The following is a 23,475-nucleotide window of genomic DNA, read 5'->3' as shown; positions in this document are numbered from 1 at the left end:
ATTGCAAGTTTCTCTCTTACCAGTTCCCGCTAAAATTGATTGTTTCTATTCTTCACAGTTTTATCCAAAGAAAAGCTTTAAAGAAGACGTGTCAAGATACTTGTCATTATCCAAAGAAAAGCCTTAAAGAAGACATGTCAGCTATCTTGAGAAGCCACTCCATTGCATGACCCTTGAGAAGTGGTAGGGGGTCCCTAAATTCTAGGATGCTTATATTGGCCAAAATATCCTAACCCATTTTTTTAAAAAAAGAGAGAATGTTTTAAAGATCGCAAGTTTCTCTCTTAACAGTTCCCGCTAGATTTGATCGTGTCTATTCTTCGCAGTTTTATCCAAAGAAAAGCCTTAAAGAAGACACATGTCAAGATACTTGTCATTCAAGCTTCCAAGAATCCTCCCACTTGTCCCACTTCATAACATATGACTAGACACCTTATGCTACTCTAATCTTCCCCTCTATACTTAATACCACTTTCCCTTATACAAAGGGCTATCTCTCTTTCATTCTAGACCAAGTTGCTTTGTGGCTTTATGTACAATACTTCAAGATTCCTCCCACAATTCACAACCATCTCTATCTTCGTATTTCATCTTTTCTTTGCCAAATAACCAAAATTTCCCTCCTCTCATTGTAAACAATAGGGTTTGCAATGGGGATGACAAACTATGCCACAAACATTGATGATAAATGAACTCCAAAACTCAAAGAATGCAAAAATAATGAATACGTACAATGATGATACAATGGGGGCCTTCGCATCCCTCCCTCAGATCATGGCTAGGCATGAACCATAGTCGAGCCTCATGTACATCCTAAGTATAACTGTCAAAAATGAACAAGAAGAGGCCAAGACTCATTGCCAAGACATGTGAATGTTTGGATATAAAGGGAGCAATAGCACAATCCTCCACTGAGTAAGGATGGGACAAAGGAAGTGCATACAATCCTTCCATTGATGGTTTGAATGAGCAATGGAACACCTTTAAAGTCCCCTCTGAAAGAGGAGAGAATCCAATATCGCATGGATGATGATCTTTAGGAAAATCAAAGGGCATGTCAACCAAGAGGGCTGAAGAAGGTATCCGGGACAAGGGCTGCTGTGGAGAGAGCAAAAAGCAATCCTTTAAGCAAGTACTAAGGGTGGCCTTCTGATGCCAAGAAGTAGAGGTATGGGAGGGAGAGAAATCACAAACTAATTGCCTTAATGCTCATGGTGGAAACTATTTCAAAGGAGTCATACGAGCAAGTGGGAGTGTACAACTCCTTTGCAGCCACATGGACAACAATCATTCCCTCAATAGAGCAAACTAGAGAGCCAAAGGTGGTGACAAACAATCATTGTCCTTGATGGAGTGGACTACAAAGAAAACGAGGACCACGGAAGCCACTTCACACGAAAGTAGGTGGGGGAGACCTTTAAGTGCATTGCAACAATCTCCAAGAAGACTTATGGCCTTGCAACATCTTAGAACATCTTGCTGCTCCTCAAACAAGCTTATCACATTATCAATGTCTTATTTGGAAATCTTATAGCCAATGTAGAGCAATCTCTGTCACAAGAACAACAAGGTGGCACAAGAAGTGCCTATAAAAGGACGCATATTATCTATGGAGCAAGGAGCCAAGGTTGATTACAACCACCTTCACTTGAATGCTCTGACTTTTTGCATTAGGTGCACCCAATGGTTTGTGCTCCACCCTATGAGAAAGAAGCCCTAGCATGGATCTGCCAAATCTATAAAGGGAGAATGGGATTGATGAACTAAAAATATATTATAAATTCAAGCCATTCAATTAGCTCTTTAAAACAGCCCCATAACAAGTTATTATCAAACTTTCCTAGGGAGAGTCTATAACATAAGCCAAACACTAACTTGGGAGGATCCACACATCTATAAATAGGATGCAACCCTCTCACTCAGCCCTAATCTTGTTTGTCCGCTAGCTGCCACCCAATCTACACTCCTATCTACACTATTGTCTATACACCTCCTTGGCAATTACTTCAATTGCAGCCAGCCCTTCTTTTGCATGAGGTACCCCTCGGCAGCTGTCCCCATCAGTCCTATGCCTTATTGGCTGCTGCCTTGCCTTCTCCACTCTATGCAAGCAGCCCTGCTGCCTTGCTGAACAAATTCATCATCTGTAGTGTTGGGTGCATAATGGAGGTGCAATATTCAGCAATGGCAATGGCAAAGAGAGAGAGAGAGAGTGTGTGAGAGTGAGCAGTAATAGAGAGAGAGAGAGAGAAAGATGCATGATATGTCAGTACAAAGAGTTGTACCTCTTTCAAGTTTTTGTGATAGTTATATGTAAAGTACAAGTGCTAAGGGTGTGTTCACGCTCGAGCACGTATAAAAGGCACGGTAGTCCTTTATTCCCAACAACCTCCCACCTAAAGATAGTGTGCCTTAAGGTTGAGAAAAGAATCACCTAAGTCTAGGTATGTACAAAGGTAAAATACATATACTATCCAACTCCCATCATCTGTCGGCAATGAGCAAACCGCTCTGCTGAAAGACCCTTCGTGAGAAGATCTACAAGATTATCATCCCTAATAAAGTGATACTTCATTTGTATGCTTCATCTTTGCATGAAAAACGAGATTGTGTGCTAGCATGCTAGCACTCTGGCTATCACAATTGAGAGCAAGGTTCTTGGTAATATCAAGCTCTCCCACCAAATGTGAAAGCCATAAAGCCTACTTGGATGCCTCAAAGGCAGCCACATACTCTGCCTCTATAGTAGACAATGCAACACTTCTGTAGCCTAGAGATCTCGGAAATTGCTCCCACTGTGAAGGTGAATACATACCCTAAAGTAGGCTTTTTGCAGTCAACATGACTAACATAGTCTGCATTCATAAAGCCAACGACAAATGCCTTCTACTATCTAAAGCAGATGCACAAATCCTTTGTGTCCTTACGATATTGTTAGAGATCACAGCCAGGCAGGTGCAGTCGGACAGGTACAGCAGTGTGCAGTCGGACTGCACAGTCGGACTGCCACGTGGCAGTCCGACCTGTGAAGGCAGTCGGCTGAGTCGGCTGCATTTAATGCAGCCGACAGGCAGTTTTCTGGCGCCTCATTTTTCCCCAGATGTCTGGCTATAAATAGCCAACATCTCCAGCAGTCTCCTACACTTCTCTGCTTGCAGATTACAGACCGGTGACACGCGCAAATTCCGTCTCTGTTCGCAGATTTCAGACAGGAGACAGTGCAGACTGCAGCGGACTTCGATGTGAACAGCAGGTTGCATCCCGAGGTGGAGACACGCAGTCCAGCGCACTGCGCCCGTGTATATATCTGCATATCTTTGTATTCAGCACACTTTATACAGCAGATCTTCATCTTCCACTGTCTCTTTCTCTCTCTTCTCTCTCTGCGTTCTCTCTCTCTCAGTCCTACACTTCCGCACCACTGCACTCTGACATGGTATCAGAGCAGTGTTAGAGGGCTGACTGAGCGCAGAATCAACCTGAAGAGGAGTTTCTATCGCGACACAAATTTGCGTTTTCAGCATTTGAGGGCAGACAGGAGGGCTGCGCCTTGGAACAAGGCTGAGGCAAGTGTGGGCGCACAGGAAAGGAGTCCAGGTGGTGGATTTGCTGCTGTTTACTGCTGTTTGACGCGGAGGAAGTTTGAGTTTTCAGCCTACAAGTGCAGGTTTTGCTTTTTCATCGCCTCCGACGGGTGAAGAAGTTTCAGGACGCGGAAGAGCCTTAGCAGGCTGAGTTTTCACAGTCAGAGGAGGCTGCTTTTGCGTTTGTGAAGGCATTACAGGTGAAGATGTCTACAGAGATTGACTTGGAGTTCCAATCGATTATGGACCGGAAGGTGCCTGTCTTACCGGCTCTTCCTGCAGATCAGAAGCTCGACGGCGACAACTACCGCATTTGGCGCGTCATGATGTTGGCCATCCTTGAGTCCTATGATTTGGCGGAGCTGGTACAGGAGATCGACCGGCCCTCGGTAAGAGATGAGTCCAAACTCTCTTCCGATGCTCGTGCGGAGTTGGCCAAGGCTCAGTCTCATTGGGACAAACTGAATGCCAGGATTCGTTCCTTTCTTTTTCTATCATGTACTACAGCCGTGATCGCTCACATCGAGCACTTGACGGTGGCTCGTGAGATATGGCTAGAACTTGATCAGATGTACAATCGGATGACCCTTATGAAGCGGGTTTCTTTGGAGGTACAGATGCGGACCTTGTCCGTAAACAAGTCTTCTTCGCTACGGGAGCACATTAACAAGCTAAGGCAGCTTCAAATGCAGGTTCAGAATGCGGGGAAGCCGATTTCCTCCGAAGACATGGCGATCACACTATTGTCCCAGTTGCCGCCACGATTCGGTACATTCTACTCTGCCCTTATTGCTTCGGGGCGAGATTCTACTCTTCGGTGGGAAGAGTTGGTTCCTATGGTCTTGTACCAAGAGGAACAGTTAAAGGAACAGAAAGCTTCCAAGTCGGAGGCGCTGACAGGTCAAGCCTCTCAGAAGAAGGGGAAGGACCAAAAGAAGAAGAAGAGGGATAACAAGTCCAAGAAGGATAAGGACAAAGAATCCACATGCCATATTTGTGGAAAGACTAGCCATTGGAAGAAGGATTGCCCTAACAAAGACAAGAAGGACACCAACAAGGACACCAAGGATTCTGGAGCGGTGGCTGCACCCTCATCAGCTGCATTTCTTCATCGAGCTGTCATTGAGGACGCTTCACCGAATGCTTCTGATGCTGCGATGACGGCTCCCCAGGCTCGAGAGTGGATCGATGATAGTGGTGCCTCCCGGCACATGACTCCTTCATCAGATGGTGTTGCCCAGTTGCGACCCTCGCGTGGGCAGATTCTCATTGGAAATAGCTCTTCAGTATCTATTGCAAGTCGGGGTAAGATGCAGCTTATTCCAGATGGACAAGGTGGTACCCATATCTCAGAGGTTTTGCATGTACCAGGCTTAGGGTACCATCTCCTGTCAGTTCATAAGATTTGCTCCCTTGGCCTTTTGGTGGAGTTTGACAGTACTACAGTGCAAGTCCTTGATCGTGGATCGAGGAAGGTTCTATCATCCGGATATGAGGAGAACGGCATTTATAAATTGAAGTCTTCCACCGCCCTCTCTACTCTTCTTCTTACCTCTCAGTCACAGTCAGAGTTATGGCATGCTCGGTTTGGTTACCTCAACTATGATTATCTTCGGAGGGCGTCACGTGGACAGCTTGTTCGAGGGTTGCCGGATATAGTGGTGAGCCAGCAGCCATGTGTCTCCTGCATTCGGAGGAAGCAGCATAGGGATGCCATTCCCCACACAGCTTCGCGGCGGTCTACTTCACCGATGGAGCTTGTATCTACGGATCTATGTGGCCCTATGAGGAATGAATCCTTGCGTGGGAGCTCGTACGTCATGCTGATCGTAGATGACTACAGCAGGATGACATGGGCCGATTTTTTGGCATTAAAGTCGGAAGCTTTCTCACACTTCAAGGATTGGCTTCTCTTTGAGGAGAACCGATCGGGCCGGAAGTTGAAGACCTTGCGATCCGACAAGGGCGGTGAATTTGTTTCTAATGAGTTTGCTCGGTTTTGTGCACATAAAGGAATTCACCAGGAGTTTGCCAATACCAACACTCCTCAAGAAAATGGCATTCTTGAACGGAAGAACCGCAGTGTGATCGAGATGGCGCGCACCATGATGAAGCATCGACAGACCCCTCAGGTTCTGTGGGCCGAGGCTGTGGCTACTGCAGTCCACATCCTTAATCGATCCCCTACTTCGGCCGTTGACGGGATGACCCCGTTTGAGGCTTACTTTGGGACCAAGCCAGATGTTTCTTACTTTAGGGTCTTTGGGTGTGATGCCTATGTTCACATTCCCAAGGCTCACCGTGATAAATTTGAAGCAGCTTCCCGAAGACAGGTATTTGTTGGCTACAGCTCCCAGTCCCAAGGCTATCGATTGTATGATCCCGTCAAGCGGGATGTGTACACTAGCCACGAAGTGTGGTTTGTGGAGGTTCCGGCTATCTCAACGGGTGAGGAGCATCCCGTTCTTGGAGATCCAGGGGAGAGTTGGGCTCCTGCTACAGTTCCAATGGAGCCCGTGCCTTTTGATTATGATTCTGTTTCTAACACAGAGTCTATTGTTCCACCGGTCACCCCTGAGAAGTTACCACCAGTGGATATTCCAAAGTCTTCCGCTGATGGAGAGAGACGAGGGGAGGTTCGGCCTCCTCCTCGATGGGCCTGTGACACACTTCGTGATTCAGGGATCGAGGGGGTTCCTGAGGAGTGGGGACCGCAGGATGGTCCACGGCGGTCACGGCGGCACCAGGCACATTCTACGGAGCTTGTTTGCTCTAACTATTGTTTGATGACCCGTGTTATGCAGGATCGAGAGCCCACCTCCGTGAAGGAGGCTTTACAGTCCGCACCATGGAAGAAAGCTATGGAAGCCGAGTTGGAGGCTATTGAGAGGAATGGCACTTGGTCACTCGTGCCCCGCCCCCCGAATAAGAAGGTGATTCGCGTCAAGTGGGTCTTCAAGACCAAATACCTTAGCGATGGTTCTTTGGATAAGCACAAGGCTCGCCTTGTTGCTAAAGGTTTTGCACAGCGTCCAAGGATTGACTGTCATGATACTTTTGCCCCCACAGCTCGTATGGCGACCATTAGAGCTGTTCTTGCCTTGGCTCGCCATAGGAGATGGCCTGTTTACTAATTGGATGTGAAGTCGGCCTTCCTCAATGGTGATTTGAAGGAGGAGATCTATATTGAGCAGCCTCCTGGCTTTGGATCTTCAGATGGGAAAGTCTACAGGTTGAAGAAGGCCTTGTATGGCCTCAAGCAAGCTCCACGTGCATGGAACGAGAAGATTGATTCGTTCCTTCAGTCTCAGTTCGGATATCAGCGTTCCAAGGCCGATCCGCAGCTTTATGTTTACACTTCCGAGGATGGTTGTGTGCTTTTTGTGTTATATGTTGATGATTTGATTGTCACAGGTGATGATGCACAGCAAGTCCAAGAGACGAAGTCAGCTTTACATTGGACGTTCGAGATGACGGACTTGGGTCTACTCCATTTATTTTTGGGCCATGAGATTTATCAATCTTAGAGGGGGATCTTCATCTCTCAACAAAGATATGTAGAGGAGCTCTTGGTGTCTTTTGAAATGGAGGATTGTCGGACCCTTTCTACTCCTATGGATCCGAACTGGAAGGCCACTTCCCATTCAGCTTCTCCTATGGCGAATGCTTCCCACTATCGTCAATTGATTGGGTCCTTGATTTCGCTTCTCAACACTAGGGTTGATCTTTGTTTTGTTGTTGGGCTCTTGGCAAGGTTCATGAGTGAACCTTAGACGATGCATTGGCAGGCTGCTTAGAGGATACTTCGGTATTTGAGGGGGACATCTGATTTAGGGATTCATTATCCTGCAGGGACAGATGGTTCAGATCTTATACTTGCAGGTTGGAGCGACTCCGATTGGGCCGGTGATGTGGACCACAGGCGGTCTACTACAGGTTACTGTTTTACCTTGGGTGCAGGTGTTATCTCATGGAGTAGCAAGAAGCAGCCCACGGTAGCCCTTTTGTCTACTGAGGCGGAATATCGGGCCGCGTCTTCCACCACATATGAGGCTATGTGGCTTCAGAGATTATTAGAGAAGCTTGGGTGCCCCCAGACTCGTCCTACTTTGCTGCCACGTCCTATTAGAGATTATTAGAGAAGCTTCGGACAGGTACAGCAGTGTGCAGTCGGACTGCCACGTGGCAGTCCGACCTGTGCAGGCAGTCGGCTGCATTTAATGCAGCGGACAGTCAGTTTTCTGGCGCCTCATTTTTCCCCAGGTTTCTGGCTATAAATAGCCGACATCTCCAGCAGTCTCCTACACTTCTCTGCTCGCAGATTAGAGACCGGTGACACACAAATTCCGTCTTTGTTCGCAAATTTCAGACAAGAGACAGTGCAGACTGCAACGGACTTCGAGGTGAACAGCAGGTTGCATCGTCGAGGTGGAGACACGCAGTCCAACGCACTGCGCCCGTGTATATATCTGCATATCTTTGTATTCAGCAAACTTTATACAGCAGATCTTCATCTTCCACTGTCTCTTTCTCTCTCTTCTCTCTCTGCGTTCTCTCTCTCTCTGTCCTACGCTTCTGCACCGCTGCACTCTGACAGATATCTCATGATACCTTTCACTACTTGCCAATGCTTTCTACCAAGATATGCCATGTACTTGCCAATGCTTTCTACCAAGATGTGCCATGTACCTACTAACCACTCCCACCAAATGCTATGTCATGACGTGTAGCAACCATAGCATACATCAAGCTATCCACAGTTGAAGCATACAGAATCTTGGTCACTTCAACCTTTTCATCATCACATGTAGGATTGTCCATTGCACTAAGTTTCACATATGGAGGCAATGGTACACCAATTGCTCCCTCCCCCCTCCATATTGAAAAGCAACAAAATCTTGGATACATATCCTTGCTATGTGATGTATAAAGGAGACCTTTCAATCTGTCCCTAAATATACACATGTCGAGAATGTGATTTGCCTCACGAAGATCCCTCGTGTCAAAACTTCTTTGTAGGTTCTACTTCAATGTGTCCAATGTATGAGCATCCCTACCACCAATCAACATGTCATCCATATACAAAATCAATGTAATAAGATTGCCATCTACTAGCTTCTTGGTACAAAAACAGTGATCTAGTTGACTTCTTTTAAATCCTTGAGATTGCATGAATATATCAAACTTATGGTATCATTCACACAACGTCTATTTCAACCCATACAAGCTTTTGTTGAGTTTACATACCATCTTTTCATGCCCCTTGGCCACAAAACCTTCTAGTTGTTAAATATCTATATCCTCACGCAAATCACCGTATCTCAAATTCCTAACCATTTGAGAGATTTTTAAAGCAAAAGGTTTGAAAGCTTTTTTCTTTAAAAAAGTAACATGTGATATCTAAAATAGGATATGTGTCATTTTGAAGAGACAAGTATCCCTACACTCGTCATTTTCAACAAACAAGTATCCTTACACTCATCATTTTCAACAAACACTTGTCATTTGAAACCTCTACTTTCCACTTTTGAGCATTCAAGCCCCACATATGTATATTGAAGGTCTCTCTCTTTATTTGGAATAAGCTCTCAAGCTGAAATTTTAGCCACATGCTTTGTACTCTCCTATCTATCTCTCATCCAAGAAGCACTTTCGACTTAGCTTGTTTTAAGCCAAGCACTATAAAAAAAAAAATCGGCTTGCTCCTCGAAGTTTGCCAAAATTAGGATTCAAAACCCTAATTTTCAGATTTGCAACAAATCAACCCTTTTGTATTTGGTTCAAGCACTTGGTGCCTGTGGTTTTTTTTAAATCAATTTCAGTAGAAAGAGAGAGGCTGATTCCGCTCTCTCTCTCTTTGTCATGAGGACATGTATTTTTGAAACCTCACTTAACATATGGATTAATTTTCAATCACATGGTTAACTAAATGTTGCACATGTGAGGTGTAATTGGGGCTACAGTATATTTACGAGACCAAGACCCGAGAAAATCACGAGATGTCAAAGGCAAAAGTTCTTGTAAGTTATGCCGCACACGTTCTTAGTGGCGTCCGGTGCTAGTTGTTGGCCTAAGTCATTCATTTGGCCATAGGTCTTAATTGGTGACACTAGGGAAGTGGCGTTTCATGATACCTGACACCAATCCGATGGTCAAAGATGACACAAAGACACTCAAGAATGGAAGTTGCCTGGCCAATTTCACTATTAGCCAATCAAATTATTTTTCACAGCACTAAAAAATTATTAGATTAATTTTTAATATTTAAAGACTAAAAATTAATATTTAATTATGGATAATGCTAGAAAAACCATTTGGGAAGACTACCACTAGTCATAAATACTCGTGTAAGACTAAAAAACGTCTTTAGAGGTTGGAGAGAGGCATTTGAGTAGATTCAGCCTGTAAGAGAGAGAGAGGAGATGGTGCCAGTCTAATTTGCAGCCATTGGAGGACCTTCTGAGGCAACCAGGGACAGGAGAAGACCAATCAAAAACAAGTGACAGCATCTACACTCTATTAAGATAAGACAAGACCACTAAATGATTGATTTTCTTCAATTCGTTTGCATCTACAAGCTGTTGAGACACTGCAACAGCAATAGATGACAGATTTTCTTCAGTTCTTCACGAAGAAAGTCTGAATTTTCTCCCTCCTCAGCATTCTCTCTCATCTCCCAACCTTTCTACAACCTTGCTCTGAAGATTACAGCATTGAGATCACCAAAGGCTGAGAAATTTCAGATTTCTCTGCTGTAAACCCTAATTTGCAACAGAAATTAGGATATAGTAGCAACCTTGGAAAGTGTGCCAAAAATTGGAAGCTCCAAGACTTGGATTCAATAGGACTGAAGTTGTTTTGAGTCAAATTCAAGTGGAGGGACCAACAAATCAATGAATTTGGGACATTTTCCATCTCCATCAAAGCGAATGAAGACCAATTGACTACTCGAACGAAGGTGTACATCAACTTCTTCTTCAATTAAGTTAAATAAATACCAAAAGAGACGTCAATTTTGGGGCCAACAGGGTGTCCAATGTTCAAGATTATGTGGTAAAGTGTACGTTTCAGTTTTATGAGTTTGTTAATTACTGTAAATAGTGCTTAATCAAGTTATTTACCACCCTATCTAAGGAGGAAGGCTTGTTTCAGAAGGTGAAATAATGATACTAATTATATGAACATAAAAGCAAGGTGGGACAGTGCTTAGACATATAAGTATTTACAAACTTTAGTATACAAATATGAATTGGCTCTTGTTTATATGGGGCAAAAGGGTGGGGGTATGGTGTGTCAGAGTGCAGCGGTGCGGAAGCGTAGGACTGAGAGAGAGAGAACGCAGAGAGAGAAGAGAGAGAAAGAGACAGTGGAAGATGAAGATCTGCTGTATAAAGTGTGCTGAATACAAAGATATGCAGATATATACACGGGCGCAGTGCGCTAGACTGCGTGTCTCCACCTCGACGATGCAACCTGATGTTCACCTCGAAGTCCGCTGCAGTCTGCACTGTCTCCTGTCTGAAATCTACGAACAGAGACGAAATCTGCGCGTGTCACCGGTCTGTAATCTGCGAGCAGAGAAGTGTTGGAGACTGCTGGGAATGTCGGCTATTTATAGCCAGAAACTGCCAGGAAATAAGGCGCTAGAAATGCCCAGTCGGCTGCCTGCAGTGGGTCGGACTGCCACGTGGCAGTCCGGCTGCACCAGGCTGTGATCTCTAACACCCCCTCTCAGAGCCTGGGCAGGGCAGAAGCCTGAGGGATCTGGAATGTCTCCGAAGTAGAGCCTGGGGAAGTGCCTTCGTAAACAAATCCGCAAGATTATCCTCCGTCTTGCAGTACTCCACAGTGATGGTCTCATCCAGAAGCTTTTCTCGGATGAAGTGGTACTCGATCTCTATGTGCTTCATCCGGGCATGAAAAACAGGGTTCCGTGCCAAGGCAATGCAACTCTCATTGTCACATTGCAGCAAAGTAGGACGAGTTGGGGGCACCCAAGCTCCTCCAATAATCTCCGAAGCCACACAGCCTCACATGTGGTGGAAGACGCGGCCCGATACTCCGCCTCAGTAGACGAAAGGGCTACCATGGGCTGCTTCTTGCTACTCCATGAGATAACACCTGCACCCAAGGTAAAACAGTAACGTGTAGTAGACCGCCTGTGGTCCACATCACCGGCCCAATCCGAGTCGCTCCAACCTGCAAGTACAAGATCTGAACCATCTGTCCCTGCGGGGTAATGAATCCCTAAATCAGACGTCCCCCTCAAATACCGAAGTATCCTCTGAGCAGCCTGCCAATGCACCGTCTGAGGTTCACTCATGAACCCTGCCAAGAGCCCAACAGCAAAACATAGATCAACCCTAGTGTTGAGAAGCCAAATCAAGGACCCAATCGACTGACGATAGCGGGAAGCATCCGCCAAAGGAGAAGCTGAATGGGAAGTAGCCTTCCAGTTCGGATCCATAGGAGTAGAAAGGGCCCGACAATCCTCCATCTCAAAAGACACCAAGAGCTCCTGTACATATCTCTGTTGAGAGATAAAGATCCCCCTCTAAGACTGATAAATCTCATGGCCCAAAAAGAAATGGAGTAGACCCAAGTCCATCATCTCGAACGTCCGATGTAAAGCTGACTTCGTCTCTTGGACCTGCTGTGCATCATCACCTGTGACAATCAAATCATCAACATATAAAACAAAAAGCACACAACCATCCTTGGAAGTGTGAACATAAAGCTGCGGATCGGCCTTGGAACGCCGATATCCCAACTAAGACTGGAGCAACGAATCAATCTTCTCGTTCCATGCACGCGGAGCCTGCTTGAGGCCATACAAGGCCTTCTTCAACCTGTAGACTTTCCCATCTGAAGATCCAAAGCCAGGAGGCTGCTCAACATAGATCTCCTCCTTCAAATCACCATTGAGGAAGGCCGACTTCACATCCAGCTGGTAAACAGGCTATCTCCTATGACCACCCAAAGCAAGAACAGCTCTAATGGTCGCCATACGAGCTGTGGGGGCAAAAGTATCATGACAGTCAATCCCTGGGTACTGTGCAAAACCTTTAGCAACACGGCGAGCCTTGTGCTTATCCAAAGAACCGTCGCTAAGGTATTTGGTCTTGAAGACCCACTTGATGCCAATCACCTTCTTATTCGGGGGGCGGGGCACAAGTAACCAAGTGTCATTCCTCTCAATAGCCTCCAACTCGGCTTCCATAGCTTTCTTCCATGGTGCGGACTGTAAAGCCTCCTTCACGGAGGTGGGCTCTCGATCCTGCATAACACAGGTCATCAAACAATAGTTGGAGCAAACAAGCTCCGTATAATGTGCCTGTTGCCTCCATGACCGCTGCGGACCATCCTGCGGTCCCCACTCCTCAGGAACCCCCTCGATCCCTGAATCACGGAGTGTGTCATGGGCCCAGCGAGGAGGAGGCCGAACCTCCCCTTGTCTCTCTCCATCAGCAGAAGACTCTGGAATATCCACCGATGGTAACTCCTCTGAGGTGGCCGGTGGTGCATTAGACTCTGTGTCAGAAACAGAATCATAATCAAAAGGCACGGGCTCCAGTGGAACTGTAGAAGGATCTCTAAGAACGGGATGCTCCTCACCCGTTGATGTAGCCGGAACCTCCACAAACTGCACATCACGGCTAGTGTACACATCCCGTTTGACGAGATCATACAATCGGTAGCCTTGGGACTGGGAGCTGTAGCCAACAAATACCTGTTTTCGAAAAGCTGCTGCAAATTTATCACGATGAGTCTTGGGAATGTGAACATAGGCATCACACCCAAAGACGCGAAAGTAAGAAACATCTGGCTTCGTCCCAAAATAAGCCTCAAACGGGGTCATCCCTTCCACGGTCGAAGTAGGGGATCGATTAAGGATGTGGACTGCAATAGCCACAGCCTCGGCCCACAGAACCTGAGGGGTCTGTCGGTGCTCCATCATGGTGCGCGCCATCTCGATCACACTGCGGTTCTTCCGTTCAAGAATGCCATTTTCTTGAGGAGTGTTGGTATTGGCAAACTCCTGGTGAATCCCTTTATCTGCACAAAACCGAGCAAACTCATTAGAAACAAATTCACCGCCCTTGTCAAATCGCAAGGTCTTCAACTTCCGGTCCGATCGGTTCTCCTCAAAGAGAAGCCAATCCTTGAAGTGTGAGAAAGCTTCCGACTTTAATGCCAAAAAATAGGCCCATGTCATCCTGCTGTAGTCATCCACGATCAGCATGAAGTAGAGCTCCCACGCAAGGACTCATTCCTCATAGGGCCACATAGATCCGTAGATACAAGCTCCATCGCGGAAGTAGACCGTCGCGAAGCTGTGTGGGGAATGGCATCCCTATGCTGTTTTCCCCGAATGCAGGAGACACATGGCTGCTGGCTCACCACTATATCCGGCAACCCTCGAACAAGCTGTCCACGTGACGCCCTCCGAAGATAAGCATAGTTCAGGTGACCAAACCGAGCATGCCATAACTCTGACTGTGACTGAGAGATAAGAAGAAGAGTAGAGAGGGCGGTGGAAGACTTCAACTTATAAATGCCGTTCTCCTCATATCCGGATGATAGAACCTTCCTCGATCCACAATCAAGGACTCGCACCGTAGTACTGTCAAACTCCACCAAAAGTCCAAGGGAGCAAATCTTATGAACTGACAGGAGATGATACCCTAAGCCTGGTACATGCAAAACCTCTGAGGTATGGGTACCACCTCGTCCATCTGGAATAAGCTGCATCTTACCCCGACCTGCAATAGATACTGAAGAGCTATCTCCAATGAGAATCTGCCCACGCGAGGGTCGCAACTGGGTAACACCATCTGATGAAGGAGTCATGTGCCGGGAGGCACCACTATCAACGATCCACTCTCGAGCCTGGGGGGCCGTCATCGCAGCATCAAAAGCATTCGGTGAAGCGTCCTCAATAACAGCTAGATGAAGAAATGCAGCTGATGAGGGTGCAGCCACCGCTCCAGAATCCTTGTTGTCCTTCTTGTTGGTGTCCTTCTTGTCTTTGTCAGGGCAATCCTTTTTCCAATGGCCAGTCTTTCCACAAATATGGCATGTGGAGTCTTTGTCCTTGTCCTTCTCCTTGTCCTTCTTGGACTTGTTATCCCCCTTCTTCTTCTTTCGATCCTTCCCCTTCTTCTGAGAGGCTTGACCTGTCAACGCCTCCGACTTGGAAGCATTCTGTCCCTTTAACTGTTCCTCTTGGTCCAAGACCATAGGAACCAACTCTTCCCACCGAAGAGTAGACTCTCGCCCCGAAGCAATAAGGGCAGAGTAAAATGTACCGAATCGTGGCGGCAACTGGGACAATAGTGTGATCGCCATGTCTTCGCAGAAAATCGGCTTCTCCGCATTCTGAACCTGCATCTGAAGGTGCCTTAGCTTGTTAATGTGCTCCCGCAGCGAAGAAGACTTATTTACGGACAAGGTCCGCATCTGTACCTCCAAAGAAACCCGCTTCATAAGGGTCATCGGATCAAGCTCCAGCCATATCTCCCGAGCCACCGTCAAGTGCTCGATGTGAGCGATCACGGCTGTAGTACATGATAGAAAGAGAAAGGAACGAATCCTTGCATTCAATTTGTCCCAATGAGACTGAGCCTTGGCCAACTCCGCACTAGCATCGGAAAAGAGTTTGGACTCATCTCTTACCGAGGGCCGATCGATCTCCTCCTATACCAGCTCCGCCAAATCATAGGGCTCAAGGATGGCCAACATCATGACGCACCAAATGCGGTAGTTGTCGCCGTCGAGCTTCTGATCTGCAGGAAGAGCCGGTAAGACAGGCACCTTCCAGTCCATAATCGACTGGAACTCCAAGTCAATCTCTGTAGACATCTTCACCTGTAATGCCGTCAAAAAGTAGCAAACAGCAGCAAATCCACCACCTGGACTCCTTTCCTGCGCGTCCACACTCGTTTCAACCTTGTTCCAAGGCGCAGCCCTCCTGTCTGCCCTTAAACGCAAAAAACGCAAATTTGTGTCGCGATGGAAACTCCTCTTCCGGTTGATTCTCCGCTCAGTCAGCCCTCTAACACTGCTCTGATACCATGTTAGAGTGCAGTGGTGCGGAAGCGTAGGACTGAGAGAGAGAGAACGCAGAGAGAGAAGAGACAGAGAGACAGTGGAAGATGAAGATCTGCTGTATAAAGTGTCCTGAATACAAAGATATGCACATATATACACGGGCGCAGTGCGCTGGACTGCGTGTCTCCACCTCGACGATGCAACCTGCTGTTCACCTCGAAGTCCGCTGCAGTCTGCACTGTCTCCTGTCTGAAATCTGCGAAGAACAGAGACGGAATCTGCGCGTGTCACAGGTCTGTAATCTGCGAGCAGAGAAGTGTTGGAGATTGCTAGGAATGTCGGCTATTTATAGCCAGAAACTGCCAGGAAATAAGGCGCCAGAAATGCCCAGTCGGCTGCATTTACGATTGCCTGCAGTGGGTCGGACTGCCACGTGGCAGTCCGACTGCACACTGTCCAACTGCACCAGGCTGTGATCTCTAACATGGTGAACATCTATTAAAAGGACTTGCTTTTGGAATCTAAAATCATCTAAGGCATGCCTTTTGCAAGTAACAATCCTAGAGAGTATAAGTATGTCTAGTGAAAGCCAAAACTAGGCCAAAACTTATAAACCAAAGGTAAGATGAAATAAAGAAAAAAATACCAAAACTGTCTATTTAAAAGCCCAAAAGACAAAAATGGACAATTGTCAAAAATAACAAGTATGCTTTCATAACATGTCAAAATAAGCGATGATACAGAGAGAGTAGGGTTTGCTGGAAGTAATGCAGGCAAATACTAAGAGAGAAAAGAGACTCAAAAACACAAGAAGAACATGATGATGCATTGAATTATGCTATGAGAAGAAAAGCTCATACAGCGGAGCCGAAGCTCAAAAGATAACTGAACTGTCCTGTCTGAAACAAGCAACAACACCTATGGAAAATCTGTACAATGAAGGAAGCGAAATGCAGTCTTCCAAGAAGTAGGCTATCAAAGTAATCACTCGAAGGTAAAGGATAGTTGTTGAGAGAGTAGACCGCAGTCCTCTAATGCCATCAAAGATGTGGAAGATGATCAAGGAAATGAACCGCAGTCCTCTGATGCCGGGAAGTGACCTAGGCAACAAAACACAAATCCCAGAGTGTCGAAGCTATCAAATACAAGGAGAGCAACCCAAATGCAAACGCCACATGAAAAATGATGATGCCAGATAATGGAAGATGAGGAGTCGGGCTGCAAAACGCAAGTCCCAACAACCTCTATGACAAAGGAGTGATGCCAAGTGATAGAGCAAGGCTGCAAAAACGCAGGTCCCAACAGCCCCTATGATAGACGAGTGATGAAATCACCAACATTCCGTGATGGAGAATGTCGCCAGATGTTAGGATGCTAATGCTAAGGTGGAGACGATAATGCCAAGCAAGGAGAAGATCTCCACATTGAAAAACGTAGGCAAAGGTGGAGCCTAATGGAGAAGAGTGCTGACGCGAAGTAGATGATGGTGACACCAAGTGAAAGATGCTCCAAACGCAAGGCCTGACGATGGAATAGGGCGCCTGAAGCACAAGCGGAAAGGTGGAGACAGCCACGAGCCACGAATGGCAATGTCCTCTAGAAGGGGTATGAGGGCAATGGAAGGGACTGGTGAGAGAAGTGAAGGGTATCTAATAATGAAGCAAGAAGGGTGAAGAATAACTGAAGAGTGGTCAGGTGGTGAAGAATGAATGAAGTGACTGCCTATTTATAGGCATAAGTTATCTAGAGTGGCGCACCACTGTGTGGGCATCTACTAAAAAAGTAGCCAAAATGTGGACACTGCCCCTTTTGGGGCTGTCAGTGCGAAACCCTAAATGAAGTGTGTAAACTGAAAAAGTGGTTTCTCAACAACAACAAGAATAAAGTAACCAAGGAGCCTTGTCAATGCATTTTGAAATACCTTAGTAAACACAAACAGGCTGATCAGAGCTTATCTAGGGCTCCATTAAGGCCGTTTTTTTTTGGCTTACAAGAGCCTAATATCCATGTAGATGACTACTCTTGGATTCTGCTGTGATTCTAGGACATTGAGGTTTCTCCAACAAAAGCTGAGCTGTGAATGCAAGGCAGGCTCCAAGAAGAATCTCTTCATCAAACTACTGTTCCTTTGATAAGATTTTGACAATGGTAAAGGCGAGGCGAGCTGTTCCTTTGATAAGATTTTTGACAATGGTAAAGGTCAGCTCGCCTGCTGAAAATGCAGATAAAAATATCACTCTAAACATTGTCTAGCTTTTGCGACCGTCTAAGACTGGCACAACCCACAATGCTTTGAAAAGCAGCAGCAGCAACTACAAGTCCCAATACACAATATGGCCATATACCCTAACGAATGTAAGTAAATAGGGTTTTAAAAATTGCAAAGGGTCAAAATGAACTCTTTGGGGGCTAGCCAAACAATACTTGGCAGTTCAATTTTGGCCGTTAGTCATTTCAATTTTCCAACATCATGACCGTGTGCAGCAAAATGGTATCCTCAACAGATCCACGTAAGGGATACACCTTCACAGCGGCTATGCAGTCACAATTCTGCTGATAATATAATTCCTTCCTTGAACCCTTACCATCAGAAGCCCATGTGAGAAACCATTGATAATTTGTAAGTGGAATCTTACTTAGTGTACTTAGTCCTATAACTTATTGTGAATAGTGCTTACAAAAGCTTTCATCCAAGAAGTACCACCCCCCAGCGGAAAACTTGAGCTGGCAGAATGTGATGTTCCTATCTATGCTAGAGTTGCCAATTCTCTGATATGATTATTTAAATCCATGCAAAAGATTTTTCCTATATTACCTCAGTTGCAAATAAACCAATGCAACAGAAAAGTGCTTGGACAAACCATCTCTACATTTCCAGCAGTTAGCAGATAACTGATCATTGTTCTTGAAGATTCTAAATAGAGATTGTACAACTGGAAACAGACACTGCATTACTTACAGTAAAGGTATTGATTTTCTGTGGAGTTCCAGGAGGCAAATCCTGCATGTCCGCATACAAGACATCAATTGTGAACGTGCTCGCCCTATAGAAAGTCAGCATTTTTGTGCTTGGAAAAGGGCTTCCTCTTGGGAAAATAATGATACTTGAATGTGCTTCTGTAGATGCTCCACCATCCTCAGATTCTGGGGCACCACCCTTCCAAGCTAAGGCAATTGAAAATGGAAATGCATCTTGCACCTACCATTTCAGAAGGATAACCAAATTAAAACACCTGAGCAGCTTACATTCGACCTTGAAAACAGTTCTTAGGTATGGCCATACCTCAAACTCACGAACCCTAAACGTGGGGCTCAACATGGCACACTGTAACGCACAACCTCTAGCAATGCATTCACTGGCATTCATTGTCCGACTAGGATCTTTTTGAAAGACCATGGAAAGGATCTTCAAAATCGATGGAACACGGGAACCAGATCCCACCACCTCCACTGCATAGTATTTGTCAATCGGGATATTTGCCTGTGCCAGTGCCCTTTCACAAAGAACCTTCACACGTTCAAGGATTGGCTGTGATAGCTTTTCAAAGTCTTCCCGCTTCATGATTCCTTTCACATCCTTCTCATCCATCAGGCACTCGATGTTCAGATAGGCCTCCGGGTTGGCACTAAGCACTTTCTTTGACTTCTCACATGCTGCCCTGAGCCTCTGACAGGCCCTTGGATTGGAATGTACATCAATTTTATATTCTTCCTTGAACTTTGCACAGAAATGCTGAAAAAGGACTTCATCAAAGTCTCTCCCTCCAAGGTTTCGGTCAAATGCATGTGCCAAGACCTTCAACTGGCCTTTCTTAAATGCCACAACACATATCTGCATGGAGGCATGTCCTACATCCACGAATGCCACATTGATCGGGTCATTCTCAGGCAGATCGGTCCGGTAGATTCCATAAGCAAGTGCAGTTGCGGTGGTCTCATGCATCAATCGCAACGGGCGGAGGCCTGCAATAGCTGCGGCATCCAAGACGGCCCTCCTCTGAATCTCAGTGAAGAATACTGGTATTCCGATCACACAATCAGCCACATTAGTCTGAAGGTTCTTCTCGGCAATGCTCTTGAGATTGGCCAAGATCATGCCAAGAATTTGTGTGGGGGTGAAAGTTCTGGTTTCACCAAGGTATTGTACATGGATGAGGGGGACGCCATCTGGACCTTCAGTGACCGAGAAGGGGAAGTATTTCAACTCTTGCTGCACGTCAGGGTCCCGGAATCGCCTCCCGATCAGACGTTTCATCTGTGTCACAGTGTTCTTCGGGTTCATGGTAAGTGCAGCCGCAGCTGCAGTGCCGATGAAGCGCTGCTTCTCATTGAAGGAGACAATGGCAGGCGTCTCGCGCTTGGACTCATCATTGAGGACGACATCAATGCCGCGCTGCCGGGCAACGGCGACAATGCAGTTCTCGTTGCCGAGGTCAATGCCAACCACGCTCATGATGGAGGTGGACAGCAATGAGAGACACAGGAGGGGGGTGGAAGAAAGGCTAGGGTTTCAGAAGGGGGGGTGGCTACAGGGAGGACGGCAGCACGGCCAGGGGACGGAAGGGAGGGGAGGGATTGGAGGGAGAGGTGGCAAGCTAGGGTTTTCAGGTTTTCTCTAACGGAGGAGGAGGAAGATGAAGAGGAAAGAAAACGAAGGTGATGTGTTTCTTATGGATGGATAGATCGAGAGAGAAAGAGAGAGAAAGGTATCTCCAGAATGCAGGTTTCTTTCTCGTCTCTCTCTTTTTCCTTTTTCTGCCGGCAAGCGAGAAATGCTCCGAGAAAGAGCTTTCTTCTTCGTCGTCGTCTTCTTCTCCAACGGGGAAAATTCTTCTGGTTGGCACAACAGAACCCCCTGGGGCGTCCAGGCTCGCCTAGGCAAGAAATCGCTAGAGACCTCTGGAACAATTTCCGCTTCTCCTTACGATTAGACAGAGAGTCGATCGCGTGTCGACATCACATTTTGCCAGTTCCATCATCACCCTCATGTATCTTTCTTCCCTCACGCAACATATTTTCCAGAACCTCCTTTTGTGGCTTCCTTTACTAATTCCTTTTATTATCACGCTATACGATTTAGAAGGCTCTTCCCTCCAAGCACAAAAATTAATTCCTTTTATGCTAAACGATTTAGAAGGCTCTCCCCTCCAAGCACAAAAATTAACATAGCCAACCGTCATTTGGTTCCTTTCATTACCCATAAGTATGTGGATTTGATGCCCCTAAGCACAAAATTAATATAAGCTAGAGGACAATTCAGTTTTCCATCATCCGTGTGTATAGTAATATCGCTAGTAATTTACAACACCATATTGGTGCACTTTAGAGCATAACAGCTCCAAGCTAGCTTTCAAAATACACTCACTGGACCTTGCTAGCTTTTCAAAATAGACTCGTTGGACCTTGCTCTATGGTGAGTTTTCACTATACAATCTCACAAGTTCTTACCAAAAAGCTTTTCACTCCAAACAACAAATTCCACACTTTCAAATGTTCTTCAATTATCCCGATCGCCAAAGAAAGCCAACTTCAAGTTGACACAAAAAGTTGAAGAATACATTTGTGCTTTCTAAGCATGAAACCGCTCTTGTGTATTTGGGGATTCCACCAATGAGTGATTCTGTAATATACACATCAGCCATCCAGTGCTAGCATTTACATGTGTTAAGAGTTCTTGTCAACACTCTTTTTCATAATCGAGTGCCCATGTAGTATCCCTTGACTATTTATCTACCCACAACAAGTGACTCCATAATTTACACATCAACCAATACTAGCATTTGCATGTGTTAAGAGTTCTTGCCAGCACTCTTTTTCATAGGCCCTTGGGTCCATGGAGCATCCCTTAACTATTTATGTTTGTGACCAAGTGCTCTTTATTCATTGATATTTTAGTACTTATGAAAATTATTTGGTTTAATAATTCTCACTATAATTTTATTTATTTTTACTCAATTAATGTGTAGAAAAAGGCGAAGGATATGTTTGCAATGTTGGGCTGAGCATTTAGCTTGGCTTTCATTGTTTTATATTTATTTATACTAGTTGGAGACCCACTGAGTACATATTGCATGATTGCAGGCTTACAACACTCGCGAGGCTATGCCTCGCTTGCTTCACATTTTTTGTCTCTTTGCTCGCCAAAGTAGGACAGGTAGTGTGCTACACACAACAAACAATAATGCTAACTACCAATGCTTTAAGTAGAACTGATGGAAAACTAATGGTGCACTTCAAATACTGTGATGTTGCACTTTGTGTAGCACAATTTAGTGTTTATGTGCTATATGTGCTACGATAACAAGTTGTTCACATCTAGAAGACCTTGTTTAGCTCTCTCTCTCTCTCTCTCTCTCTCTCTCTCTCTCTCTCTCTCTCTCTCTCTCTCTCTCTCTCTCTCTCTCTCTCTCTCTCTCTCTCTCTCTCTCTCTCTCTTCCATCTGTGTGCCTGTGTGTGTGTGTGTGTGTGTGTGTGTGTGTGTGTGTGTGTGTGTGTGTGTGTGTGTGTGTGTGTGTGTGTGTGTGTGTGTGTGTGTGTGTGTGTGTGTGTGTGTGTGTGTGTGTGTGTGTGTGTGTGTGTGTGTGTGTGTGTGTGTGTGTGTGTGTGTGTGTGTGTGTGATTGATAGAGAAAAATAATGGTTTGGTTAAGATGCCAATGCTATGACAATCCTTGTAGCACTTACTGGACTACTAAAAATAAACATAGGCATTTTATATCTTTAAAGGATTTAACTATTCTAGTCCACACACATGGATATGTCAAATACTTGTGTAAGATGCCCACCTTGTGTTGTTGCCATTCTTGCTAATATGTAATTATATTTTCTATTTATATTCCCTTCTAGATGGAAAGAAACATTGCCATTGCATATGCTTAAAGGATTTAATAATTCTAAGCCATGCTTATGTTGTGTTTAAATTAGATTTTTGTCACATTTTCTTATGACTCCATACATAATATTTTTATGTTAAAGATGTTTGCTATCATAGCCTTTCCTATAAACAAGAGTCAAACACACAATTCCAAAAAATGTTGATTTTGATTCAATGTTCTACAAGGTTACGTCCTTAGTAAAGTTTAGGGTCAATCTGGCATTGTAATTCTTTATAGTCAATGTAGCATGTAGATAATGCATGTTACAATATCCATATCGTCCATGGCTTTGATTCTCTTTAGTTTGACATAATAAGAATGAACTTCCTACACCTTTTACAAAGGTGATAAGCCGAAGGAAGATGAGATGACATCAAATCAGCATGCCTTGTTATCTCTAGGCAATGCATGTGCTACAATATTGCTAGAGATAAAGAGTCACGAGGGCGTCCCCCGCTACTTGCCTACTCTTGGCGCTACTAAGCATGTCCTAAAATTTTGACACGACAAACTGACCGATATATTCATTTTAGGAGGAGACAACAAAACATGCATGTTTTCCTACTAGTTTGACACAAAAAATCTACACGATTATCAAGTTTTATGACCTATAATTTCAAAATAGTTGTTGTTCCATGATATGGTGCTTTCCAAACATCTTGTAAAGGCATAATCCAATGCATTGGCCCATGCTACTCATGCAAATCTTCCATCTACTACAAACCAAAGGAATGCACGAGTATACAAAAATGATAATAACATAGGGGTGCCAAGCTAGATATGGATATGGTGTACCAATGTGGGGGAAGTTATTGTTGAATCCTTATAGGTGTGTCAATATCCTCATCTCATGTTAGAGCCTCATCTTTAGTGATTTACACACAGATATGGGCTCACACATTCACAAGTGTACATTCTCTCTCTCTCTCTCTCTCTCTCTCTCTCTCTCTCTCTCTCTCTCTCTC

General features: G+C 45.3%; 1 protein-coding gene across 1 annotated transcript in view; it reads right to left on the bottom strand.

The window, feature by feature from the left end:
• The window catches only part of LOC148019317 (heat shock 70 kDa protein 14-like), a 37,349-nt gene extending 16,698 nt beyond the window's left edge, over window positions 1–20,651 (bottom strand). The window contains exons 1-2 of the mRNA XM_087660920.1: window positions 18,919–20,651; window positions 18,595–18,834 (exon numbers count right to left, since the gene is read on the bottom strand). Coding sequence (XP_087517046.1) covers window positions 18,595–18,834; window positions 18,919–20,088 — 1,410 coding nt within the window. The 5' untranslated portion in view covers window positions 20,089–20,651. The remainder of the gene's footprint in view (window positions 1–18,594; window positions 18,835–18,918) is intronic.
• Between the last annotated feature and the right edge of the window lie 2,824 nt (window positions 20,652–23,475).

The sequence above is a fragment of the Lygodium microphyllum genome, chromosome 20, assembly GCF_053477565.2.
Source record: "Lygodium microphyllum isolate KBCC chromosome 20, Lygodium_microphyllum_v1.1.10, whole genome shotgun sequence".
NCBI classification, from domain to species: domain Eukaryota; kingdom Viridiplantae; phylum Streptophyta; class Polypodiopsida; order Schizaeales; family Lygodiaceae; genus Lygodium; species Lygodium microphyllum.
This window is presented reverse-complemented; position numbering and strand designations above follow the sequence as displayed.